At 58.0% G+C, this 26,924-nt stretch overlaps 1 protein-coding gene across 3 annotated transcripts; it reads left to right on the top strand.

Annotated features, from left to right (window-relative positions):
* The first annotated feature begins 933 nt into the window (after positions 1 to 933).
* Positions 934 to 25,527, top strand: CLCN7 (chloride voltage-gated channel 7). 3 transcript variants are annotated; one of them, XM_060031457.1, is made up of 25 exons: positions 934 to 1,141; positions 8,673 to 8,744; positions 11,910 to 11,981; positions 12,076 to 12,141; positions 12,532 to 12,664; positions 12,897 to 13,006; positions 13,656 to 13,736; positions 14,608 to 14,670; positions 14,785 to 14,868; positions 15,376 to 15,469; positions 15,735 to 15,799; positions 16,193 to 16,309; positions 16,995 to 17,049; positions 17,387 to 17,447; positions 18,042 to 18,180; positions 18,986 to 19,079; positions 20,214 to 20,383; positions 21,871 to 21,922; positions 22,160 to 22,287; positions 22,474 to 22,559; positions 22,804 to 22,933; positions 23,501 to 23,560; positions 23,662 to 23,838; positions 24,100 to 24,180; positions 24,330 to 25,527. In XM_060031457.1, exons 1-25 carry the CDS (start codon positions 989 to 991, stop codon positions 24,414 to 24,416), a joined length of 2,430 nt encoding a protein of 809 aa, XP_059887440.1. In that variant the 5' UTR covers positions 934 to 988; the 3' UTR covers positions 24,417 to 25,527. The 3 variants fall into 3 exon arrangements, with proteins under 3 accessions (XP_059887440.1, XP_059887441.1, XP_059887442.1); XM_060031458.1 differs by lacking the exon at positions 8,673 to 8,744; XM_060031459.1 differs by lacking the exon at positions 20,214 to 20,383 and having other exon boundaries at positions 21,872 to 21,922.
* Positions 25,528 to 26,924: the final 1,397 nt, after the last annotated feature.

Genomic DNA, 26,924 nt, shown 5'->3' with positions numbered 1-26,924 from the left:
AAAGGGCAAAGCCAGGTCACACTAAGGAGAAAACACCTTTTCTGAAAGAACGTTGTTCTTAGTATTTTCAAAAAATTGTTGCACAGTGATCGTGGGAAAACTTAATCCTGTTGGGCTTCCTTCCTCTTATTTTAGTTTCAATTTTGGTTTTATTTTGAAATATGTGGAGGAAGAGCCTATAAAGAACTTCTAAAATCTTTTTATTTTGAAAAGTTTCAAGTTTAAAGAAAAAAGTTACAAGAGGACTACATTGCACGTCATTTATATTTACCCCATATTCATCACCTGCTAACATCCTACCACATTTTCTTTCTCCCGCTATCGGTAGCTACGTATTGTGATTACCATTAGCTTGTGAATCATCTGAGACTACGTTGCAGACATCACATCACAACCCCTGAATATCTCAGTGTATGTCTACTGAGAAAAAGGACTTTTCTGATATGACCCCCAGACAAATATCACCCTTGGGGGACTAGGCGCAGCTATAACACCGCTATGTAATGTACAGTGCAGATCCAATCTTTGCCAATTGTCCCCAAAATGCCAGGCCCACGAGCAGCCTTCAGTTGCCCATCTCTTTATCTTCCATCCAAGGCAGTCACTCAGTCTTTCTTGGTCTTTCGTGACGCTGACACTACGGGACGAGCTGGCTAGCTGTTTAGCAGGTGTCCCTCAATTTGGGTTCATCTGCATTTTCCCCCTGGGATGGGATCAGTGGAGCGTTTTCCGCAGGAAGGCCACAGGGCTGTGTTGTGTCCTCAGCACAACCGTTTGCTACGTGGTGATCGGGCCTGACAGGCGAGTCCACCAGGCGGCGGGACTACAACTCCCAGAAGGCCGCGCGCGCGCGCGTCCCGCAGCCGCCGCCGGGGCACGCGGGTGCCGTCTGGGCCACGTGACGGCCGTCCGGGTCACGTGGCCGAGGCGCGGGTCACGAGAACAAACACGGCCAAGGCGCTGCCTGGCTGGTCCTCTGCGGCGGGACATGGCCAACGTCTCCAAAAAGGTGTCGTGGTCCGGACGCGACGTGGACGACGACGAGGCGGCGCCGCTGCTGCGGAGGGCGGCGCGGCCTGGGGCGCCGGCCGGGGAGGCCACGCCGCTGTTGAACGGGGCTGGGCCTGCGGCCGTCCGCGCGGTGAGCCCAGGGAGAGGCGGGCCGGGTCGGGTCCGCGCCGCGGTTGCCGGTGCCGGGAGCCGGGCCCGCGGGGACGCGGCGAGTCCGTGCTCGGGCAGTCCTAGTGGCAGAGGCGGGAACGTGCCTCGGGTACCCCTTGGTAAACGGCAGGGCGAGCTCGGAACCTGGGACCCGGGGTTCTGGAGTCCTGGGAGACGCTGGGAGGCGCTCGGCCCGGTGACTCTCGGGGTCGAGGAGCCGGCCCATTATCTTGGTGTTAAGGAGCGTGGGAGAGCCCAGTCGCACGCTGCTGTAGAGTCCCGGTAGCATGAAGCTAATTTATCTCCTCACAGTTTATTTCTTAGTGGATTTAAAGGGAAGGCAGATGGTCTTCTGCTTAGGTAACCTTTTCCTTTTCTTTTTTTTGGAACACTGTATACACGAGCAACTATTTTTACTGCTTTTGAACCCCAAGAGATTTTAAGAGGTTAGGTTGCAGAGTTTGCTTTTGCAGTGGGAATATCTGGGGGGCTGCATCTTTACAGGGAGCGGGACAGGCCTTCAGGGCGACCTTAGGAATGACAAATATGTGCGTTCAGTTTCCCTTAGCAGTTCATTGAAATTGAAGCACAGTGGTTGAAATGTGCTTTGCAGGTCAGCACAGAAGTTTGCGTTCTTAAGTGAATTTCCGTGTGTGTTAATTTTGAGCTAATGAACTTCTTTTGTTGATTGCTTGGCCTTACTCGGTTTTGTGATTGTTTTTTCGTTTTTCTCCTCCTATCCTAGATCTGTCCATTAAACACTTGTGTGGTGTTTAATGAGGAAGAATTCAAGTATCAGGCTGTTTGTCTAGAGCTTATCTAGGTTTCCCCAGCCCCCAGAAATGCATCAGACAATGAAGGTCAAAGTCTGTTCCTTGAGTGGGATTTTCTGTTGAAGTGCTTTCTGTGTCTGCATGAGAAGTGATGTGAAAGGGGAGAATTTGCAGTGGTGGGGATATGGATGCTTTGTTGTTTTCTTCTCACAACATTTGCTTCTTTTTTTACTCTTTAAAAGAAGGTAATCTGAAGTTTACAAACCAGAAGTATGAAACTGGCTTGGCTTTAAGGGTGACAGGTAGAGAGATTGGAAGCTTCGAGGTTGAATTGGGGTTTATTTCGGGACTGAATGTGCTCAAGAGTTTCCCACTTTTCTTTATGCATAGACACAGGAGTTGGCTTTTTTTTGAAATAACCTGTTGATTTCTTCCCTTAAAACTCATTCCCTTAAAAGAACCTTTGCGACCTTTTTTGTTTGTTCATTTGCATTTAATAACAAGTGACTAGCTGCTCTTAAGTGACTTAAAACATAATTTATTGTGTGCGTGTCGTGTCCTCGGCTGCATGCAGTTTGCCTGGGACTCAGAGGTACATGATACAGCTTCCTTCCTCCTGGCTCCAGGCTCCTGGAAAACCAGGCCCAGTGCTCTGTGAGGAAGGTGTGAGGGACCCCAAAAGCAGGAGAGGTCACACTAGGTCCTGTCTTGGAAGAGTGCATGATCCTCAGATGGGTGGACAGAGGGGAAAGATAAAGGGAGTGAGCATTTGGGAAGTAAGTCGGAGTGGGGAGTGGAGGCTTGGGGGAAGGAACCGGGGTCGACCTGCAGGGGACAGCTGCGGGCTTCGAATTTAGCTTTATCTTGTGGGAGAATCCTTCAGAAGCTGGAGAGTCCAGCCTTGAAGGATCCTTAGACGGCCTTGCGTGGATGGGGTAGGGGGGCACTGGAGGCATTGGTGCTAGGAACTCTGCTCTGGACCAGCAGAGGCAAGTGCTGCAGCCTCCTGTGCCTCAGGCTCCTCACCAGCAGGAAAGCTAATATGCTTCCAGCCCCGAGCACCACCTGTCACAAGGTGGTAAACGCTAGTTACTCTCAGAGGTATTAAAAACGGCAGCTTGGAAGTGATCATCTCTGAGTTGCTGTTCCTGGGGCGACTCCCGTGCAAATGACTGAACTCCTCGAGGCCGGCTTTCTTGCAGGAGGGTCGGCTCTGGACCAGAGGGCTGAGTTCGCTGTAGCAGACGGCGGCTTGTAAGCTGCTCTCAGACCAGGGTCGTTTGAACTAAAGTGACAGCCCAGGCCAACAACCGCTCTATGAGAATGTTCTGGTGAGCTGGACAGGAGAGCTTGTCTTGCCACCTCCTGGTCCTTCATGGTTTGTTGCAGGGCGTCCAGAGTTGGAGGCTGGTGTTCTTGCACCCGGCATGGGAACCTGCCAGGCACCATGAGGTGGCTGCTCTGGGCAGCCCCAGGCAGGGTGGGCTGGGGGCCGGCCTGAGCTCAGCCTCCATCTGGCTGGAACCAGGCCATTCAGGGTTGCTCTACCCTCTCTCCGGCCCTCGGCCTGTTGTGCCTGAGTGTGGGGTGAGGGTGGGTCATCCAGCAAGTTGCTGCCTGTCCACCCCTGGGGCAAGGAGAGGGTGAGGTCAGCCAGCAAGTCATGGTCATGTGGGCAGCAGGAAGCAGAGCATTTTGAAAACTTACAGAGGGAAATCTGAGCCAGAAACAGAGGCTGCGGGTGTGGGGGTGGGTATTTGCAGTGTTGTAAGTGCGGGTCCTTTCCAGGGACCTCAGCTTCGGGAAGCTCCGCCTGAGGCAGCCTGAGGGGTAGGACCCTCAGGTTAGTGTTTAGTATCAGTTTTGGGGCACTTACTCCTCTGGGAACTGGGGTGTTCTGCCCTGGTGACCTGGAGCCACGGGCTACGGTCGGAGTATGGGTGGCCAGGAGGGGGTCATGTGCAGGCAAGCTGCAGGGGCAGGTCATCACCATCCCCACTGGCCCCTTGAGCTCTGCTCAATGTAAGGGAGCACCCCATCTTTCTCGTAGCTGGCTCCCAGCCCCAGGGCAGCCCCTCCAGGAAGTCCCTCTGCCTCAGCGCCCTGTACTATCCTCCTCCTCCTCCTCCTTCCCCCCCTCCTCTCCCCCTCCTCCCCCGCTTTGCAGAGTCCAGGCCTGCCCCCTCAGCTGACCCTCCCCTGAGGACTCCCTCAGGCCTTTAGTGGTACCTGCCCAGGTCTAGTGTGAGGGGCTCAGAGTCTGGGGGAGGGCAGGAGAGGATGTGGGTACCACCGGACAGTGCAGAGAGCTGAGGACCAGGGTGGGCCCAGCCTAGTCAGAGGGTCCTGGGAGGCCTTCCGGGCAGAGGCTGCAGCACTCAGAAAGTGAGGTGCAGTGGCGGGGCTGTTCCCATCCGGCCCCCTCTGCACATCATTCATCAGGTCTCAGCCTAATGCGCCTCCCCAACCCCGAATCGGGCAGGCCTCTCCCTCAGGCTCCGTTATCGCCCTCAAAGCCTTTCTCACGGTTTACACTGACTTTTGTTTATGGGAAGCTTGGTTTTTCTGACTGTAAGCCCCTGGCTACGGAGGCCCTGTGCCCTCAGTGCTTGGGGGCATTGGGCTGGGAGGGGCGGTTAAAATGCAAAGTGGCAGAGTGGGCGGCAGGCGGCCTTTAAATTGTCTGTGAACTTTGTTTTAATGATGGTAAAAGCACATAACACAATTTACCATCCTAACCATGTCTAAGTGTACAGTCTGGCAGCATGAGGTCCATCCACAGTGTCGTGCCGCCATCACCCCAGCACCTCCAGAACTTTCTCATCCTCTCACACTGAACCTCTGTCCCAGTAAACACTGACTCCCCACCCCTCCCCCAGCCCTTGGCAAAGGCCATTCTGCTTTCTGTCTCTGTGAATTTGACGTCTCATAGCAGTGGTATCATAGGGTATTTGTTTTTTTGTTGACTGGCTTCTTTCTGTTAGTACAACGTCCTCCAGATTCATCCATGCTGTAGCATGTGACAGGATTTCCCTGTTTTTAAGGCTGAATAATATTCCATTGTGTGGATGGACCACCTTAGGTTTATACATTCATCTGTCGATGGGCATTTGGGCTCCGTCCACCCCTTGGCTACTGTAAAAATGCTGCTGGGCACGTGGGTGTACAAATACCTCTTTGAGACCCTGCTTTCAGTTCATTTGGGTAGATAGCAAGAGGTGGAATTGCTGGATCATAAGGTAATTTCTATTTTTAATTTTTTGAGGAACCGCCATACTGTTTTCCACAGCAGCTGTTCCATATAACACTCCCAGCAATTGTGCACAAGGGTTCCTGTTTCTGCACATCTTCACCAGTGCTTGTTATTCTGTTTTTTAACCCTGGCCATCCTCACAGCTGTGAGGTGGTATCTCATTGTGGTTTTGATCTTCATGTCCCAAGTCTTTGGCCTGTTTTTTTTAATCCACTTGTTCGTTGTTGTTGGGTTGTAGGGGTTCTTTACGTATTCTGGATATTAACCCTTATCGGTTACATGATCTGTAATTTTCTCCCATTCTGTAGGGCTAGTTCCTTTTCACTCTGTTGTTTCCTTTGGTACACAGAAGTTCTTCACTTTTTCTTTAAATTTTTTTTGCGGTACGCGGGCTTCTCACTGTTTTGGCCTCTCCCGTTGCGGAGCACAGGCTCCGGACGTGCAGGCCCAGCGGCCATGGCTTACAGGCCCAGCTTCTCCACGGCATGTGGGATCCTCCCTGACCGGGGCACGAACCCGCGTCCCCTGCATCGGCAGGCGGACTCCCAACCACTGCGCCACCAGGGAAGCCCAGAAGTTCTTCACTTTGATGTAGTATCATTTGCGTTTAAATTTTAAAATAATTGTAGACTTACGGGAAGTTGAAAAGACAGTACAGAGAGGGCCTGTGTGCCTTCCTCCAGTTTCCCAAGATGGTTCCGTCTTACCTCACGGTAGTACTGTGCCGAACCCGGCATTGATGTTGGCACAATGTGTGTGAGTAGCACCCTGCCATTGTCACACGTGTGGATGTGTGTGAGCACGTCCATCAGTGCCGTTGTCCTGCCTCTTACAGTCACCCCCTCCCCCCCAAATCTGTCCTCCCTCCGGGTCTGACCTTACGAGCACATCCAGTCTCTGGAGCCAATGGTCTGAAATCTTTCAGTTCTTTCGAAAGCATGGAGATTTCATCCAGGCTGTTGTGTGTATCAATAGTTTGAGGAACTGCTAGTAATTAACTTGCATTTAAGAAATGAGAAAGGAACAGACAGAACAGATGAATCACTGAACTTCCAGTAAATGGCTTCTTTCATCACAAAAGATATTTCCTAAGAGATGCCCATAAAGTTCAGAAAAGAGGTGATGAAACCAGGAAGGTGCTGGAGGTGGGAGAGGGTGTGCCTGGGAGTTGTAATGGGGGCGCCATCTCCGCATGAGCGCATTTCCGGGTCCAGAATGGAGCTGTCTGGTGCAGGTGTGTGCTCACCTGGCGTCCTCCCGGCCGGGTGCTGAGGACCTGTTGTCACCTGAGCGAGTGAGTCCGTGCCATGTGGACCGTTCTGCCCCCCTCTCCCCCAGCCGTGTGCGCGGTTGCAGCCTCAGCCTCGGGGACTGTTTAGGTGACAGAGGCGCTGCTCTGTGGGGGCTGACTTGGTGTGGTGGGAGTGATCATGGGGTGCAGTCCATCAGTGAAGAGTGAGGTACAAACGGCCAGACCACCTGGTCTGTGGCCTCCGTCTTGGGTTGGACGGCAGATGGGTCTTCTGTTTTCACAGTCCGACTTTCAGATCTGCCTGTCTTTGCACGCCGTCTTCTCCGTGGAGACGTCCCTGTTCGTGTTGCTGTGGACGGGCTGGCGACTGGCACACCTTTCCTGATGACTCGTGTATGCATAGGGAGCAGAGGCTGCAGCTCCGGGCCCCCTCCTGGGTTGAGTTCACTCTGGAACTGCGATCCTTTCTGGGCCAGCGGGCCAGGCATTTCTGCCCGTGCTTGGAGCTGGAGGGCCCGCCCTGCCTTTCTCATCAGATTCAGCAGTTTGGGGGCATTGTCGATTGTTTTTAAGAAAGAAAATGGCTATATTTCTCTCCTCACCCACCTATTGTACCGACGTTTGCTGTATATACATAGAGAAAAGTGCAGTCACACGGTGGAGCAGGATGATGATCTAGTGAACACACCTGACAAGTTACCACCTGCCGTGGGGTGCGCAGTGCCCCCCGGAATGTCTCCACCCCTGACCTGGAACCCGTGTCTGAGACCTTTGCAGCTGTGGTCAAGTTACGATGTGGTCAGGCTGGTGTCCTCATGGGAGAGGAGAGACATGCGTGCATGTATACACGCACACACGAGGCCGGTGGCAACGGAGCAGAGATTGGAGTGATGTGGCCACAAGCCAGGGAATGAACACTAAGGATTGCCGGCATCCATCAGAGGCTGGAAGATCCTCCACACGACCCTGAGAGGGGGCCCTCCCTGTTGACACCTCAAGTTTGGACTTGTGGTGCAAGAGCTTGGAGAGAACACGTTTCTTGTTTTTCAGACGCCTAGGCTGTGTGATTGGGCACAGCAGCCCCAGGAGGCTCGACATCCCCCAGAGGAGTCACCAGTGTCCCCAAAGCCCCCTCATCCCCCCTACCCTCTGGTAACCACCAGTAGCCGTAGGGCTAGTGCTGCTGAATTAAACTTTCTGTGCTGGAGTCACTGTGTGCTCAGGGCTCTGGCATGGCGGGCTCTGTGGTCCTTGTTCCTGCACTGCTTCGTGGTTTCCGCCAGAGGAGAGGCAGGGCAGGGCGCCAGGCTGCGTTTCAGAGGAGCACCGGGTTGTGTTTTTTGTTTGTTTGTTTTTTTGTTTTTTTTGTGGTACGCGGGCCTCTCACTGTTGTGGCCTCTCCCATTGCGGAGCACAGGCTCCGGACGCGCAGGCTCAGCGGCCATGGCTCACAGGCCCAGCCGCTTCGCGGCATGTGGGATCCTCCCAGACTGGGGCACGAACCCACGTCTCCTACATCGGCAGGCAGACTCTCAACCACTGCGCCACCAGGGAAGCCACGGGTTGTGTTTTTATGCCGTATGTTCCACACAGTGTTTGTGTCCTGCAGCATGACTTGTTTCTCTGAAATGCATCTGTGAGCAGCCTGTGTTTTGTTCCCTAGTCCTGGCCTCCACCATGCCTGGCAGTGGGCGTGAGGGCAGTCATGTGCCAGGGTGTCCGTCCTCTGTGGTTGACCTGCCCCTGTGCCCAGGAGTGCAGCCCCGCTTCAGAAAGGTCCTGCCCCGGAAAGGGGCACATATCTGGGGGGCCTGCCTGGAGGCCTGTGATGGGTCCCCACCTGGTAGCCACTCAGTGTCATGATGGGGCTGAACAGAGAAAGATGGGGTTTGGAGGTGGGGGGATAGAAAGGCTCCTGGAGGAGGGGCCCTCAATCACCAGGGTTTTCCAGGCCGGGGAAGGAGGGTGGCCAGGAGGACACTGTAGAACAGGGGAGGGTGGGGCTTCCCATCTGGAGGTTGGGCTCCTCAGTGACAGGCTGTGGGTCATGGGGATGGGCCTGGGGTCCAGCACTGGCCCTGCTGGAGTCTCCCACACGGCAGGTGCGGCTCTGTGCTCCACAGGCATGGCCAGGCAATGGGGTAGTGCACAGTGCAGGGCCAGGCAATGGGGTAGTGCACAGTGCAGCCCGGCCCCATAGCTAAGCGGCCTATGATTTCTCTTCTGCTTCTAGTCACCCCATTCAGCATTTTTCCGGATCGGACAGATGAGCAACGTGGAACTGGATGATGAGCTTCTGGACCCTGTGAGTGGTCGTCCTTTCCCATTTTTGGAGCTCCTGCTCATGCCAGGCCCCTTCCTGGGAAAGTCAGGCCTGCTCTTGTGGAGCCACAGCCTAGCAGAGGGCAGACGGAAAACCTGAACAAGAGGATGGCAGACACTGGCGGTTCTGTGCAGAGCATGGGGACAGAGTGACGTGCAGACAGTGGGGTCTGCAGAGTCTGGGCGACCAGGGAAGGCTGCTCTGCGGGGCCCTGTCCCCTGAGGCTGCCCGATGAGCAGAGGTTGGGGAGTACATGTCAGGCCAGGACCGTTGAGCTAGCTGCTGTGTGCGAGCTGGGGGGCAGGTGCCGTGGGCAGGTGTGGGGCCTGCAGGAGGGCGTCTCGGGGTGGTGGGCCCTTGGATGGGTGATGTCCACTTCTCCTGCCCCTGTGCTGGGGTCGAACTGTCCAGCAGCTGCCAGGGGAGCATTTCCCGAAACCCCCTCCCCCAGACTTGCACTTGACTTCCTCCTTGGAGGTGGCTCATGGTTCCGACTTGCATTTCCCTGAGGCTGCTGGTACCGTGTGTCCTTCATGTCTTCTGGAGGAACTCTGTTCAGACCGCGTGCATGTTTCTTAATCAGGTTGTGTTTTTATAATGAAGCTGTAAGAGATCTTCATATACTTTAAACACAAGTTGCTCATCAGTTACAGGATTTGCAAAAACTTCCGCTTGGTCCATAGGTGGTCTCACTTTCTGCCAGTGTCCTTGGAAGCACAAAAGCTTTTAATTTTGATGAAGTCCATTTGATCTGTTTTCTGTTGCTTGTGCTTTGGGTGTCATGTCTAAGAAACCATCACCTAAGCCAAGGTTACAAAGATTTGCTCGTCTTTTCTTATAAGAGTTCTGTAGTTTAGATCTTTGATCTGTTTTTTGCTAATTTTGTACATGGTATGAGATAAGGGTCCAAATTCATTCTTTTGCATATGGATGCTCAGTTTTCTTAGCACCATTTCTTGAGAAAACTACTCTTTCCCTGTTGAATTGTCTCAGCACCATTGTTGAAGGTCAGTTTCTGTGGGGTTTTTTTTCACTTTTTAAAAATTTATTTATTTATTTTTGGCTGCATTGGGTCTGCATTACGGATTTGTTTCTGGGCTCTCTGTCTGTCCTTGCGCCCGGGCCACACTCTGCTAATGACTAGCTTTGTAGTAAGTTTCAAAAGTAGGAACTTTGAATCATCCCACATCGTTTTTCTTTCTCAAGGAGGTGTTGGCCTTTCGAGATCCCTTGCGTATCTCCGTGTGGGGTTTAGGCTCAGTTTGTCAGTTTCTTCAGAAATGCCAGCTGGAACTTAGAGGTGGCATTGACTCTTAACATCAAATGTCCCGAGCCACAGTATAGCTTTCCATTTATTAACGTCTTCAGTTTTTTTCAACAATATTTTGCAACTCTTGGTGTACAAGTCTTACACTTCTTTTGTTAAACGTGTTTTAGGAATAAGTTTATTTTCTGTATCTTTTTATGCTATTGTAAATAGAGTTGTTTTCTCAATTTCATTTTGGATCGTTCATTGCAAGTACGTAGAAATGCATTTGATTTTGTATACTCATCTTATATTCTTCAATCTTACTAAATGTGTTATTAATACTAATTGTTTTTAGTGTACTTTTGGGGGTTTTCTACACATAAGACCATGTCATCTGCAAAGAAGAGTTTCACTTCCTTTCTAATCTGGATGCTTTTCACTTTTCTCTCTTGCCTAATTGGACAAGGACAGTGCTGAGTAGAAATGCCAGAGCAGGCATCCTCGTCTTGTTCCTGATCTCAGAGGAAGAGCTTTAGTCTTTCACCACTGAGCATGAAGTTACCTGTGGGTTTTTTTTTTTTTTGCAGTACGCAGGCCTCTCACTGTTGTGGCCTCTCCTGTTGCGGAGCACAGGCTCCGGACGCGCAGGCTCAGTGGCCATGGCTCACGGGTCCAGCTGCTCCGCGGCATGTGGGATCTTCCCGGACTGGGGCATGAACCCACGTCCCCTGCATCGGCAGGCAGACTCTCAACCACTGCGCCACCAGGGAAGCCCACCTGTGGGTTTTTTATAGGTGTCTTGATCAGGTTGAGGAAGTTCCCTTTATTCCTGGTTTATTGAGTGTTTTTATCACGAAGGGTTGAGTTTTGTCAGATGCTTTTTGTGACTACTGAGGTGTTCATTTCATGTGGACTTGGTCCTTTATTCTATTGGAACAGTATCAAACTGTTTTTACTTTCATACCAACTCACCCTCTGATTGTCCAGACACCACCTGAGTGTCCTGCAGGTCAGTTTGTTCAGACCCTAACTTCCCGGCATCCGTGCAGACCCACAGGCTGAGGGCTCAGTCCCACGAGACCCCCCGACCTCAGATGCCAGTGACAAGTCCAGGCTGTCACCTGTGCTTCTGACTGACCAGCTGTAAATCGGGGTTCCCACGCCTCCTCCTTGGGTTCCATAACTTGCCAGAATGGCTTGCAGAACTCAGGGAACACTTTGCTTATGTTACTGGTTTATCATAAAGGACATGACTTGAGAACAACCAGGTGGGAGAGATGCCCCGGGAAGGTGTGGGAAGGGGTGCAGAGCCCCCACGTTCTCCCTAGGAGCCACCTTCCCAGCACCTCCACATTCACCAGCTGCAATCTCCCTGAACCCCTCCATTTGGGGTTTGTGTGGAGGCTGCATTACACAGGCAGGACTGATTAAATCCTTGGCCGTTAGAGATGAGCTGCTTGTGTCTCCAGCCCGCTAATCCTGTGATGGTCTTCCAGCCCCAGCCCAGACACACTCGTCACCCAGAGATGCCAAGCGGGTGGGTCAGAGGCTGGTGCCAGAACCTGGACGTGGACCACAGACATCTTACACTAATTGCTTTTTTGGGGTCAACCCACCACACTAATTGCTTTTTGGGGGTCAACCCACCACACTAATTGCTTTTTGGGGGTCAACTCACCTTGTGTTCCTGGGATAAACCCGCCTGGCTGTGGTGTTGTGGGACCTTGCCTGCTGGTGTCCTGTGGAGAGTCTGTGTCTGCCAGTTCCTGCCTTGTGCTTGTCTAGCTTTGGGCTCAGGAGAGTCCCCGCCCTGCGGGACGAGTGAGCATGGCCCTTTCCTCGTTCTGCTTCGTTCTTACATATGCTGGGTTGTCAAGCTCTGCCTCTTCCTCCCGCAGGACATGGACCCCCTTCACCCCTTCCCCAAGGAGATCCCGCACAACGAGAAGCTTCTGTCCCTCAAGTATGAGGTGGGCCCCCCTGCTCCCTGCCCTCTCCCGCGGTGGCCGACCTGAACCTGCGAGCTGGGGTCAGTTACTAGTGTTTCTACTGCCCGGTCCGCAGAGCTTGGACTATGACAACAGCGAGAACCAGCTGTTCCTGGAGGAGGAGCGGCGCATCAATCACACAGTGAGTCTGGCGGGCAGCTGGGCCTCATGGCCACGGTGTCCCCACCACCTCCCTCCCCTCTTGGCTCCAGCTGGTGTCCCGGAGTGAGCGCTGGCCGCTGCCCGGCACAGAGACCTGTGCGGGTGTCACATCATTACCACTGAGGAAGCTGTTCTTAGGGGTGGTGGCTGTGGCGGCTGGAGCGTCAGCATCCAGTTATGACCGGGTTGGGGAGTTCTGTCCCACCAGTGCTCCACGGCCTCTGAGATGTCGGTGGGGCTGCTCTTCCTGGGACTCAGGGTCCTGAGGGCAGCCCTGTGCATGGTGGCAGTCACTAGAGCAGGCCACGACGGGACGTCCCGCCTCTGCACCCTCCTGTGACAGCGCCCCCCTTCATGCCCGCTGCCGCAGGCCTTCCGGACCGTGGAGATAAAGCGCTGGGTCATCTGTGCCATGATCGGGATCCTCACGGGCCTCGTGGCCTGCTTCATCGACATCGTGGTGGAGAAGCTGGCCGGCCTAAAGTACCGGGTCGTCAAGGACAGTATCCTTTGTCTGTGATTGCCCAGAGCCAGCGGGTCCACAGGAGGAGCCCCCACCTGTGTTATGCCATTGGCCGGGGGACGTGACTGGGCAGGGGCTGCATGTCTGGGGGTCAGGCTTTGTGGTGACCCTGAGATGCCCAGTAAGTGCTCCAGGTCCCAGAGTCCAGAGTGCAGCCCACTGGGGAGTGGCGCCTGGGTGACACCACCCCGCGTGGTCCTTGACGAGCCCAGACATTGACAAGTTCACGGCGCGGGGCGGGCTGTCCTTCTCCCTCCTGCTGTGGGCCTCGCTCAATGTGGCCTTTGTGCTCCTGGGCTCTGTGATCGTCGCCTTCATAGAGGTAGGTGGGCCCCTCCACCGCTCCCCACCCCAACCCCCCGCAGCGTCTTCCCGGTGAGACTCACTGGCTAGACTGTAGTGGAATCCTTGCTAGGCATCAGGCGGTTCAGCCAAAACGAAGCCCACCTGGGCCTTCCAACCCTGGCCCTGGCGGCCGTGCCCATCCACCCGCACACTCCCTCGCCCACTTCACACAGCAGGGAGCAGAGGCAGCGCTCAGCCCAGGGGTCCGGGTGGAGGGACCCACCCGAGGGGTCAGACGCTCCTGGGGCACCCTTCCTTCCTGTGCCCCCTTGCTTTTCCCTCGGGGCGTTGGAAGGAAGAAGGGGCAGCGTCCAGGAGCTTCTGTCTGGGGTGCAGTGCAGTGTCCCCCAGAGGGTGCGACAGTGCTGGCCCCTCAGCGGGTGTGTGACGTGGGCCTCCCATCATCCTGGGCACCCCCGCCTGCCTTGGGGACACCAAGCCTTCCCATGCCCGAGGCGTTTCCTCCCCTCGGTGGTTGCTCTGTGTATCAGTGGGGAGAGGCGAGAAGCCGCTACCCTGGGCGACCTGGGCACTGCGTGGCGCGTCTTCCTGGGCCTGGTGGCGGTGGCGGCGGCAGTGGCGGCTCACTCGGCCTGCGGACTCAGTGCTGGCGCCCCTCCTTCCAGCCAGTCGCTGCTGGCAGCGGGATCCCCCAGATCAAGTGCTTCCTCAACGGGGTGAAGATCCCCCACGTGGTCCGGCTCAAGGTGAGACATGAGGCGGCCCCGCCGGGAGCTCAGGGCTTAGCCCAAGGGGCTTCCTTGCTGGGTGAGAAGTGTGTCATTTGTCCACCTCCGCCTCCAAAACTCGCCCAGACCTGTGCTGTTTGCTGCTGACGAGCCTGCGTGTGGGTGTGCTGGAAGGTTTTATGTGAACTTTCTTTGGAAAATGGTAAAACTGTCGTACATTCTGAATGACGCAAAAATACTTGAAGGTACATCTGTCACGATTGCAACCACGTAGACATTTTAAGTTCTATACGGTGGTTAGTATTTCAGAATGAGAGTAGCTGTGTTGAGTGGTGAGTTTTTTCAGAATTTTCTTTAATCTCATTGTGCATGATCTTCTGGGTAACACACTGATTCCAAGGGGGTTGGGAGGTCAGGTTTCCTCCCGTGATCATTTCAGGGTGTGCAGCTGGTGTGCCTTGGTCTGGGGTTTGCTGGCAGCATCTCTCCTGCTCTGTCTGGGGAGGAGGTACTCCGGGGAGCGGACAGGAGGGGTGGGGGTGCCTGTGCTCTGTGCCCTGCAGCAGGAGGGCAGGGCCCGAGGTAGGTGCGGGTGCAGGAGCCTGGAGCCCGGAGCCCGAGGACGGAGTGATAGCTGCTGTTTGCGTGTCTTCTGTGTGTACATGACCACCTGGGACAGAAGGGCTGAAGAGATGGGCGTCAGGAGAGCATCAGCTGCCAGCTCCCCCTCCCCCAGGACGCCCGCCGTGGGTGCCGGCCCCCTCTTTGGTGCTCATGCCTGCCGAGGGCTCACATGATTAGGTCCCTTCCCGTGTGCAGTTTGTCGCTCAGGTTCTTGGACCACGTGTGGCCTTTAATCAGACTTGGTGCAATTTCCTTTGTGTTCCAGACGCTGGTGATCAAAGTGTCTGGCGTGATCCTGTCCGTGGTTGGGGGACTGGCTGTGGGGAAGGTAACAGAGTGCAGCTACCCCTGCCTGAGTCCCTCTGCACCCGTGGGGCCTGGGGCCGGTGTGTCCCCGCCCCGGAGCCGCGCCCATCTGAACGCAGCCGTTTGTGCCTTCCAGGAGGGACCAATGATCCATTCGGGCTCCGTGATTGCTGCTGGGGTCTCCCAGGGGAGGTCCACGTCACTGAAGCGGGATTTCAAGGTGGGTCTTCCCTGCGCCCACGTCCATACCCCCAGGGCTGGGCCCCTGCCTCCCCTGCAGCCTCCTTCCCTTCGCCTCTGAGGGTCCCTAGCATCCTGTCCATGGGGGCATCCTGTTGCCTTGGTGCTCTGGATGAGTGTGCATTTCTGCAAGGAAATGACCTGTAGCTATAAGCTCACAGGAATGCGTGGCCTAGAGAGGTCGGGAAGGTCATGTGTGTGGGCTGCTGGTGCTCAGTTCTGGTCTTTATTGCACAAACCTCAGTGTTTAAATATTGCTGTGAATGGGTTATTTTCTCTGGATGTTGGTGGGCAGGCAAGCTGCCCGAGACCCAACTCTTCAGTTCTGCGGGTTGTGAGCCCCATGGTTGATGAGTGGCTTGTCCAGAGGCCTCCCCACATTCCTCCCTCCCCTCCCTCCTCACTTTTGGGCCCACCTCCCCCCTTTCTGAGAGAAGTGCCCTTGGAGGCACTGGCTGAGACCCTGTCTCCGTCTGTCTTGGTTCAGATCTTTGAGTACTTCCGCAGAGACACAGAGAAACGGGACTTTGTCTCAGCAGGAGCTGCGGCTGGAGTGTCTGCTGCGTTTGGGGCCCCTGTAGGTGAGGAGGGCGGCCCTGCCTGGTCTGAGAGCTTGGTGACTGCCCGTGTAGGGGGAGCCAGGCTCTCCCTGCTGTGAGAGGGGTGGTTTTGGGGTTTATGGACTCAGTGCCTGGTGAGGGTGTGGGGTGGGCTTCTCAAGAGGCCCCGATGGCTGCCTCTGTCGTGGGCTTGGTGTCCTGGGGTCTGGGGGCATGGGTGGCAGTGGGTGAGGGGCTGTCTGTGGCTGGGCGGGCACTTCAGGGCTGGGCCACTGGCTGTTCCCAGGTGGGGTCCTGTTCAGCTTGGAGGAGGGTGCATCCTTCTGGAATCAGTTCCTGACGTGGAGAATTGTAAGTGCCTGGGACAGCCACCTTCCCGAGTTCGGGCAGCCCTGGCACTGGGCCTTCATGGCTGGGTGGACGCATGGCTCTTGGCCCACACTGTGGGGTCTGCACCTGAGCTTCCCGTCCAGCTGGTGGGTCCCTGAGCCGTAGGCCTGTTTCTCCTCCGTCCTCATCGGGACCCCAGGCCCCGCACACGTTCTTACCCTGGCCGAGCCAGTGGGGCTCCGAGCCACCTTCCCTCAGCCTTCGGAGGGTCTAGGCACCACCCAGGTGACAGGAGGGGAGAAAGCCCTTTTGCTGCAGCCCCTCCCCACCCTCTGGCCCTGGGCTCAGCCGCTGTACACACTGCCGCAACTCATCACCACGGCTCTGACGGCACTCATCTTTTTCCGCCTGCAGTTCTTTGCTTCCATGATTTCCACCTTCACCCTTAATTTCGTCTTAAGCATTTACCATGGAAACGTGTGGGATCTGTCCAGCCCCGGTCTCATCAATTTTGGAAGATTTGACACTGAGGTAACCCACTGCATCGTCCCCTTTTTTCTCTGGTTCTTTCTATGAGCAGGGCCCAGGTTGTTTACTCAAGGTTCGGCCTGAGAGCCGGGCTTCTGGAAAGGTCTAGCTGTTAGCCGTGGGATAGGCCCCTTGTTTGTGAGCACCTGGAGCTGGAGGTGCTCCAGGAGGGTGCACGTGACCCGGCCACACAGGTTGTGGCGCCCGTCAGCCAGCGGGCACTCCAGGAGTGGCTCAGGTGCCTGCAGACTGTCAGGCAACATCACTAGACTGGTGGCCAGCGCTCCTGCAGCAGTTTCTGGAGGCCGAGAGGCGCAGGCAGCATTTCTGGGGCGGCCTGCGCTGCACACTGCCATTGCTGAGCCCAGGGAGCCTCTCAGGGGCTGGTCCTCACCTGTGGATGCGTCAGAGGTCCTGGGTGGCTAGGTCAGCAGCATCCTCTCCCTTGCTCACGGCCCCTCACTTACCCTTTGGCAAAAGCTCAGGCGGCCCCCCGGAGCCGCCGTGTGAGAAGGCAGGCGGTCTGCCCAAGCACCCGGCCTTTCTCTCTGGGGGCCTCCTCGCCCTGCAGGAAAGCACCAGGGTTCCCGTGCACAGGTGTGTCCTGTGAAACGTCCGATCCCGAGTCTGAGCAGGAGCTGGTGGCAGTTTTCCTCACAGAAGGTCTCCTCTTCCTCCCTCTGCACAGACGATGGTGTACACAATCCATGAGATCCCCATCTTCATCGCCATGGGCGTGGTGGGTAAGGGCCGTCCCCGTGTGGGACAGCGCCGACCAGTGGGGACAGGGCCTGCGGGGCTCCAGGCCTGACCCGGCTTCGAGGGCCAGAGAAGCACGTGGTCTCCACCCCTGCTGGCTGTCCCAGGACCGCCCGGGGCAGTGGGGAGGGAGCCCGACCCTGGGAGGACCGGAGCTGCACTCTGGCTGATGACAGCCCCTTGGGAAGCAGACAGACCTGGGCAACACTCCTTACTCTGAAAGCCCGTGGGACGTGAGCCCTCCACCCAGCGGGCGTTTGCTGCCTGGGCAGCCTGCTTCTCCTCCCGAGTCCCGGACACGCAGCTCCTTCCTTGTCCCAGGTGGCATTCTCGGAGCTGTGTTCAACGCCTTGAATTACTGGTTGACGATGTTTCGAATCAGGTGAGAAACCTGTTCAGGGACTGAGTTGAGAGGTGTGGCCACACAGGGCATCTGAAAACTGACCGGTCATGGGCTCTTGCCCACGGGGCCATGGGGAAGCCACGTGCCAAGCACACTCCTCCACGGTGGTTTGTACCTGAGGAGACAGACCCACTCGGCAGGGGGACGGGTGGGGCCTGGAGGATGGCCCCTGGCAGGGAAGGCACAGCCCATGGATCTGGCGCGGCCCTGGGTTGATGCTCTTCTGGGCCTCTCATGTCAGCGCCAGCGCGGTTTGTACGGGGCCGTCCTGACTTGGGCACGTTTGGTCCAACACAGGTCCTCTGCTGTTAGGAGAGCCATCATGAGAGCTTTCTGGTTTTCTGAAGCCGTAGGGGTGGGTCTTGGCATTCTCCTTTCTTGTCTTTTTGCACTAACATAAAATGAGGTTGGGGAGCATCCGGGAGGCAGCCTGAGAGTGTTCAGGAGCCAGGGCGGGTTGGTCATCAGATGAGCTCAGCATCCTGGACGGCTCTCCCGAGTTGCAGGCTCAGGTTGCCCTGGCTGCCGCCCCAGCCATCCCACAGCTCAGTCCACCCCGGCTCTTTGCTCCAGGTACATCCACCGGCCCTGCCTTCAGGTGATCGAGGCCATGCTGGTGGCCGCCGTCACGGCCACGGTTGCCTTCGTGCTGATTTATTCGTCCCGGGATTGCCAGCCCCTGCAGGGGAGCTCCGTGTCCTATCCACTCCAGGTAGGCAGCCGGGGCAGGGGCAGGGTGAGCCTTCCCAGACATGGGTGGGTGCCACGTCGGCCTGGGGTCTCACCCCGGTCCTCTCAGAGCAGCGGCCTGACAGGTTCTGCAAGGGGACTGTGGAGGTGGGGTTGTGGGCCTGCAGGCGGAAACTCGCGTGCACACGCTCACCGCGGCACAACTGCCCGCAGCCCCTGTGCCCATCAGTGACGAGCAGGTGAACACGGCCTGGTCCGTCCACACAGTGGGTTTCCTCAGTTGTAGGAAGGGTTGGAGCTCTGACACGTGCTCCCGCACAGATGAACCTGGCAAACACTGCTGAGTGAAAGAAGCCAGACAGCAAGGGCCACACATCGTGTGGTTTCTGTTTATGGGAAACATCCAGAACCGAAAGCGGTTGCTGGTTGCCGGTGGCTGTGGAGTGTGTACTCACAGGCTTGTCACAGACGTGGGTCTGGGGTGCATGGCTGGCTCTGGTGGGGTTGTGGGGTTGACCCACACAGCTTTGCACGGAGCCCCTGCCCTGGTCAAGGCCTGCAGGGACCCACAGTCTGCCCAGTGAACTGTGGGAGCGTGCTCCAAACGTGAGCCTTTGGATCCCCACATACCCCAGGGACAGACTCGCCATGCAGCCCCTGCCTGGCCGGATGGCTTCTGAAGCCCTCACTGGGCCAGGGTCTGGCTCTTGGGTCCTGCCTCCCCTCCAAGACAGCAGCCTGACCCGCCTGTTGCGTGCTTGGTGCCTGATGCTGTCCAGGCCAGGACACTGTGTCCCACTGGCTTGTTCTCTTTCCTGACTTTGCAGCTGTTCTGTGCCGATGGCGAGTATAATTCGATGGCTGCAGCCTTCTTCAACACCCCAGAGAAGAGCGTGGTCAGCCTTTTCCACGACCCCCCAGGTGTGTGCCCATGCTTTGCACTCTGTGCTGTCAGATGCAGGTCCCCATGTGGGCCTGTTCCCTCTGGCCTGGTCTGCAGCCAGCCCACAGACACTGGGCCCAGGCCTGGCTGATGGCTTCTGGCCAAGCCCCCACTGCCTCCCTGCAGGGCTGAGTGCACTGGAGCGTGGGGGCTGGCAGCCTGGGGTTGGCTGGTGGCCAGTGCTTGGGAGGGGCCCAGCCAAGCTCCCCACGTGTCTCCTTCCCTCCCTGGAGGCCGTCCTGTCATTCATTAAGACAGTCTCACCTCCCAGGATGAGTTTTTCTTCTGGGCGCTGCTCGCAGAGGTCACTCTCAGTCAGAAAACAGCCTGGTGACTCGTATACCAGCGAGGTGCCTTGCCCAGCTTCATGTTCTTAATAACAAACAGGCTCAGACTGGGCACAGACCTGCTTCCACTTCCCCTGTTTTCGGTTCCGCGGGGTGGGGGCGGGGAGGAGGGGCACACCCCCGAGATCCAGAGTGGCTGCTGCGACGTGCTTGCCCGTCTGTCTGTGGCTCTAGTTGTTTCCTGACATACTAGTTCTGGGAACTCCCTGGTTCTCACATTTGTGCGCGCGCATGCGTGCGTGTGTGTGTGCGCGCGCGCGCGCTGTGGGAGTTCACGCAATTTAGCAGAAAGGCTTTTAAACGGGGGGGAGGCCGAGCCCCCAAAGATGCTGAGCGGGCCATACAGGCCCCCTGGGGGTGCTGGCTCCGGGGTTTGTGTGACGTCTTCCCACTTCTGGAGTCATCTGGTGCAGGGTGGTGGCCGTGGCGGCCATGGCCTCCCTCCTGCACCCTCCCCTGACCCCTGGTGGTCTCAGTGCCACCCTTTTCCATGCAGACCTCAGCAGCCACCTTCCCTTGGCCCAGGTCACCATCCTGCTGGCAGCTCTGGGCCCCGGTGGCCCTAGCTCCCCTCTGCCCTGCCCGCTGGGCTGCCGTGCTCACACTCTGAGTGCTGGGCCCCCAAGACCCGGCACCCTGGCCTCTGAGAAGGGGGTGACTCTGGGGGTCTGGGTGTGACCAGGAGGCTCTGACGGGCTGCTGGGCAAGCAGCTCCGCCTGGGGTTGAATCCGTGTGGCAAGCCCTGGCCAGCGCCCTGTCTGCAGGCTCCTACAACCCCATGACGCTCGGCCTCTTCACCCTGGTCTACTTCTTCTTGGCCTGCTGGACCTACGGGCTCACGGTGTCGGCCGGTGTCTTCATCCCATCCCTGCTCATCGGAGCTGCCTGGGGCCGGCTCTTTGGCATCTCCCTGTCCTACCTCACCGGGGCCGCAGTGAGTGGGGGTCTTAGGGGCCGGCTGGGCTGGGAGGAAGGGACGGTGTTCCCGGTGCCCACTAGGGCCACCGTGGGCCAGAGCAGGGGTCGTGTGTGCGTGTGGCCTTCAGGGAGGGCATGGGTGTTGGGAGAGAGCGTGGTGTAGAAGGATGGGGGCAGGTGCAGGAGTTGGGGCCTGGGAGTGTGGTGTCCAGGCCTTGGCCCTGGAGCTGCCTTCTGGCTTCTTCCTCCCACCTGCCTCCGTGGGCTCCTTGGTCTTTATTCTGTGAGTCTTCTATTTGCATCTTAGTTGTTCAAGTAAGACTTTAAAAAACTGTAAGAGGGGCTTCCCTGGTGGTGCAGTGGTTGAGAGTCCGCCTGCCAATGCAGGGGACACGGGTTTGTGCCCCGGTTCGGGAGGATCCCACATGCCGCGGAGCGGCTGGGTCCATGAGCCATGGCCGCTGAGCCTGTGCGTCCGGAGCCTGTGCTCCGCAACGGGAGAGGCCACAACAGTGAGAGGCCCGTGTACCGCAAAAAAAAAACAAAAACTGTAAGAGACGCACAGCAAGCCTCCCCTCACTGGGTCCAGGTCATGTATCCCAGGTTTCCTTCCAGACACGGTTTTTAGTTTAATTTTGTTTTTTTTTAATTGGTACGTAACTCACGTACCATAAACCAGTGGTCCCCAACCTTTTTTGGCACCAGGGACCGGTTTTGTGGAAGACATCTGTGGACGGGGGTGGGGGGATGGTTCAGGCAGTAATGCGAGCAGTGGGGAGCAGCAGATGAAGCTTCACTCGCTTGCCCACTGCCCACCTCCTGCTGTGCGGTCCAGTCCATGGCCCGGAGGTTGGGGACCCCTGCCATAAACTCTCTCCTTCTGTAAGTGAACGGTTGGGTGGCTCTTTAGCCTGTTCACAGAGCTGTGTAACCGTGATCACTGCTTAGTTCCAGGATGTTCTCATCACTCCAAAAAGAAACCTGTCCCCATTAAGCAGTCACATCTGTGTCCCCCTTCCCCAGCCCCTGGTGGCCACTAATCAGCTTTCTGCCTCCATGGATGCGCCTCTTCTGATTGTTGTAGATTCACGAAATCACGCTTCATGGCCTTCTGTGTCTGGCCTCATCATTGAGCACCATGTTTTCAGGGCTCATCCATGTTGTAGCACGAGTCCGATTTTCACTCCTTTTTAGGCTCCCTGGTGTGGCGCAGGCATTTGTCCACGGACTCCGGTCACTGCACACACGCGGGGTGCCCCCGCCCCCCCGCCCCGGCCATAGTGCATACCCTCCTGTCTTAGGCTGCCGAGTTCTGCAGGTGGCAGAGTTCATTCAGTGCATCCCTGAGCGGGCACAGCTAGGGTATTTACAAACTCAGGTGATGCTGCCACAGACCATTTTTTGTGTAAACTGTAGGATTTCCTCCTGGGCCCAGTGCTGTCAGTGCATCTTGGTGGGTTTGGCTGCCACTTTCCCCCAGCATCCCCTCTGTCTTCCCTGCAGGTCTGGGCAGACCCTGGCAAGTACGCCCTGATGGGAGCAGCTGCCCAGCTGGGTGAGTGCTGGCTGCAACATGGGCGTCCGGAGGTCAGGAGGGCCACTCCCCCAGCGTGTGGCTGGGCAGGGTCACTGTCCCCATCTGGTGCTATCTGGGGGGGCCGGTACACAGGGTTGCACGGACAGAGCGGGAGCTGCACAGGGAACACGGCACGGGAACATGGGAGGGGCCGGCGGTGCAGCCCACAGAGGCTCGTGCCCCCAACCCTCCCTTCCCCTCCCCGCCTCCTGGCAGGTGGGATTGTGAGGATGACGCTGAGCCTGACAGTCATCATGATGGAGGCCACCAGCAATGTGACCTACGGCTTCCCCATCATGCTGGTGCTGATGACCGCCAAGATTGTCGGGGATGTCTTCATCGAGGTGCGGCCTGTGGGAGAGGCCGCCTGCCTTGCTCGCCCTCGCTCTGCAGCCCCTCCCTGTGCCCCTGGCCTTGGAGCCTGAGGCTGGGAGAAAGACTGGCGGTCTTCGGCCGCCGCAAGGGAGGGGGCCCTGTGGAGGCTGCCCCGCAAGCAGCCTCTTGCATGGCCGTACCCGTCCTCTCCCCAGGGCCTGTACGACATGCACATCCAGCTGCAGAGTGTGCCCTTCCTGCACTGGGAAGCCCCAGTCACCTCACACTCGCTCACCGCCAGGTACCCCTCCCCGGGGCAGGCCCGCAGGCTGGGGGGCGGGTGCTGGACGCCCTGGGAGGCTTGGTGGGGGCAGCCTGGAGCAGGACGTGGGTGCAGGGCTGGTTCCCCCAGGGCAGCACCTGGGGGTCTGCGCTCCTGGCCCACCTTGTCTCCAGGTTTCCTGAGTCCGGCCACTTCCTGCATGTTGAGCTGTTCGGGAAGCTTCCTCTGCCCCGTGGTGGATCACAGCGTCTCTCTTCTACAGGGAGGTGATGAGCACACCAGTCACCTGTCTGCGGAGGAGGGAGAAGGTGGGCATTATTGTGGATGTGCTGAGCAGCACGGCGTCCAATCATAATGGCTTCCCTGTGGTGGAGGATGCCGACGGCACGCAGGTACCACCCAGCTGCAGGAAGCGGGCTCATCATCTGTGCTGGCGAGTGGGGCGTGTTGGGGGCCATGGTTCCCGTGAATGTGGACGCCCTGCTCTGGGGTTTCTGGAAGAATTCCGCTGGTCACACGGCTGTGAAGACAGGTCCATGTGAGCGCTGTTCCCGCAGCTTGGGTAGTTACTGATGCGCCTATGTGTCCTGTGGTCACACCCCAAGCTGCACCCCCAGCTGAGGAGTCACAGCTGTGCCTGTCAGGAGGTCCTGATGGAAGGTGCAGCGACGTCTGGGCCACGGTCCGCTTTTCGCCCCCACAAATGCTATGGTCTCTCAGCACCTCGTGATTGGGGTCCTGCCTCCCCTCCTGGGCGTTTGGGGATCCATGAGCCGTGCAGGTGAAATGCCTGTAGCAGGGCCAGTGCCCATAGGCAGCCAGCATCGCTGGGGACCCTGGCTGGAGCCCCCAGGCGTCCCGGTGCTGTTGCCTGGCCCCTCTGGACCAGCCAGCAGGGCAGGCCCTAGGTCCCAAGTCCCAGGTCCTCCGCAGACAAGGGTGTTTTGTTTCTTGTGCAGCCAGCCCGGCTCCAGGGCTTAATCCTGCGCTCCCAGCTCATCGTCCTGCTCAAGCACAAGGTAGGCTGTCAGGGGTGGCAGGAGAAGGGGGTGGCAGGAGATGCCGGGCAGGGCCCTGGGCTCTGAGGCGCTGCCACCCACTGCCTGCCCCCCGCCCACAGGTGTTCATAGAACGCTCTTATATGGGCCTGCTACGGCGCCGGCTGCGGCTGAAGGACTTCCGTGATGCCTACCCGCGCTTCCCCCCCATCCAGTCCATCCATGTGTCCCAGGACGAGCGAGAGTGCACCATGGACCTCTCCGAGTTCATGAACCCCTCCCCCTACACGGTGCCCCAGGTGCCGCAGGGGCGGTGGGGAGCAGGGGCCTGACCCCCACTTCCAGAGCCTCATGCAGCCACCACCCCTGGTGGCATTCTGGCTTCACTGGCCATTGCAGACGGGTGGGGGGCGAGCTTTGTAGGAGGGTGGAGGTGGCTACAGAGCAGGATGTGCTAGCTGAGGCGGGGGTGTGGCAGGGGGGCGGCAGGTCCTGGCCCGCTCCTGTCCCGGGGTGGGGCAGGGGCCGGCGGGCGAGCTGAGGCTGCGTCTGCATTGCAGGAGGCATCTCTCCCGCGGGTGTTCAAGCTGTTTCGGGCCCTGGGCCTCAGGCACCTCGTGGTGGTGGACAACTGCAATCAGGTGATGGGGGGAGCCCACTGCCTGCAGCCTACCAACCTGCCTGCCCACCCGCAGGGCTCCCCCAGACTGTGCTGTCCTCTGCACACGGGACAGCGGCATCCACAGAGGCAGAGGCCGCTAGATCCCATGACCTGGCTTTGCTCCCACAGGTGGTCGGGCTGGTGACCAGGAAGGACCTCGCCAGGTACCGGCTTGGGAAGGGGGGCCTAGAGGAGCTCTCTCTGGCCCAGACGTGAGGCCCTGGCACCTCCCCCGGGGTGCCTGCCTCGCTCCCCAGGCAGCGGCGGATCCAGCGTCCTCCAGACCTCGGGGACAGCCCAGCCAGCGTGTGACACATGTGGTCTCTTCGTGTTCTCAGTGCCCCCCTCCCCCCCGACCTCATTCCTTCACCCTCCAAGATTTCACACGCCAGCCTCCTGTTTCCTGACTTCGAGGAGTCAGTTTGTAGAACTGCTCTTTTTTCTGAGAGACCGCAAGTGTGCATATGTATCTGCATGTGTGTGCACGTGTGACAGCTGGCAGGCTGGGCCCTGTGGGTCCGAGTACTGCAGCCCCCAGGACGGGCCCATTGCCTGGAAGCAGTGCACCCTAAGCACCGCCAGCTGGAGGCCTGGGCGACTCGCTGCAGCAGAGGCCTCTGGTCCTGTCCCTCTCAGCCCTCAGCTCAGTTTGCAGCCGTGAGATTTGGGGTCTGGGCAGAAACACAAGCTGAACTCATGAAGGCGAGGGCTCGGGGGAGCAGGACCACCTGGAGAGCAGACCCTGGAGCCGCACTCCCAGACACCCGTGCACCCCAAGCCACACCCACTTGGTGCAGTGGGCTCTGAGCCGGGGTCTGGGCCAAAGGGGAGAGCTGAGACATTCCTGTGGGCCCGGACCCCCAAGTCCAGCCATGCCTCTATCACAGCGCCCATGTGGACGGCACAGGGAAGGCGGGTCTTCTCAGCACACGGGGGCCCCATGGGCCCCTGAGGACCCCCAGCCCCGAGTGATGTTCTGGGGCAGCTTTGCTTCCAGTGTGTTGGGGGCAGGTTGTTTCTGGGAAGAGCTGGCGAGCCCAGAGCAGGGATGCACCCCTCCCAGGCTGGGCAGTGCCAGATTTGGGATCCTGTGTCCCCAGTGCCCCACGGGACTTTTTTTCTAAAGTGACTCACGTCCCCAGCCCACTTCTGTGATGAGGTCCGTGGATTCCTTTGTGGTAGGTTGGCGGGCACTCCACCTGGCTTTTAGCCTCTTTCAAGGGGATGGGGCCGCAAAAGACCTCTTCCATCCTGGCAGGGGAGCCCTCCATGGGGGGCACAGGGGTCCAAGTGTGGGGATCTGAATGGGAGAAATAAAGGAATTGTACCCAGACAACTGGTGCCGGCTTCTCGTTCCCATCCAGCGTGGGCCACGGTCCAGTTTCCCAGTATTCACAGGCCCACTGGTGGGGGGGGGGGGGCAACCCAGGATGCAGCCCTCCTTCATGTGTGGTGCAGGTAGGCAGTGCCCCAGCGGGGACACCGCCGAGAGAGAGATGCAGGCGAGAGGCTCAGAGACCCACAAGTGGGGAAGCACCTGGGGCCGCCCCACGCCCATGGAAGGGAGGCCCCTGGCCACTGCATCCTTGTCCCCATTGCTCCTGGGGCCGCTGCAGAGCCCTCGGGGAAGGCACTCTTTCCCTCTCCTTGCATCCTGGCCACTGTCCTTGTCTGCAAGCTCAGGTGCACCCAAAACACGGGCCGCCCCGTCAGCACGCAGACCCGCTGGGCTCCAAGGTGTGTGGTGTGGCTGCGGGGCGTTGGGTTTCCTGGGCAAGGGGTTGCCTCTGAGACACTGACCTTGTCACAGGGAAGCCCCCCAACAGCCCTCGTGGGCGGGTCTGGGCAACAGTAGAGAGCAGGGCCACCTGGGTGGGGTGAGGCACCTGAGTGTCAGTGCTGGCCTGAAGGAAGACTGGCCACAGCGCACCCGGCTTCAGGACCCGGTGTGGGGAGAGCGCAGGCACTGTGTTCTCAGCTGCTCAGGTGTTGGTTATGTGTTAAGGGGGTGATATTGTAGTTACACTGGGTTAAATAAAATTCACTCCACCTGTCTCTCTCACTGAGGTTGCTCAAATCACCAGTGCAACTGCTCTGTGGCCGGCACCCTTTCTTGGTGGCTCTGCTCTGGCCATGTCCCCCTGTGGCACCCTGTGCCCTCGGCCTGGTTGTTGGGCTGGCTGTGTTCAGCAGGTCCTGGGCTCCAGCTTCCCTGCTCGGGTTCTCTGACCAGAGGGCCAGTGATTGCTCCTGGGCCTCCCTCCCTTCCTGCCCAGGCCAGGGGGTTCCTGCCCGTGTCAGGCCAGCAGCCATCCCTGCTGGCTGGCCAAGTGGTACCCGCTCAGATCCTTCTAAAAACGGGCAGTTGGGGAGGCCTTGACGGAATGGGAAAGCTGAGGGCTCAGGTTCCACCGGCAGTTGGGCTGTGAAGTCAGGAGGTTCTGGTGAGAAAAAGAAGGCTCCAGAAGAGCCCCCGCTGCCCTGCCTACCTTGGTTTTGTCTTGGAAGGAGAGATGTGAGGGCAGAGCTACCACTCCACACCTCACGTGCTCCCCCTGGATCCCAGAGCCTTCAGCTCTGACTTTTCCTGCCTCTCTCCGCCTTCCCCTATCCCCCTCCTGCAACCGCCCTGGGGTCCAGCTGTGGGCAGCCGTGGGGTGCTAGGCCCAGGGCTTCTTGGCAACGGCCAAAACCACAGGCAGGGCTGTTGGTAAAGCTGTATCA

This window comes from Delphinus delphis, chromosome 15 (genome assembly GCF_949987515.2).
Source record: "Delphinus delphis chromosome 15, mDelDel1.2, whole genome shotgun sequence".
In the NCBI taxonomy this organism is placed as follows: Eukaryota; Metazoa; Chordata; class Mammalia; order Artiodactyla; family Delphinidae; genus Delphinus; species Delphinus delphis.
Note: the sequence above shows the minus strand (reverse complement) of the source record. Positions and strands in the feature narration are given on the sequence as shown.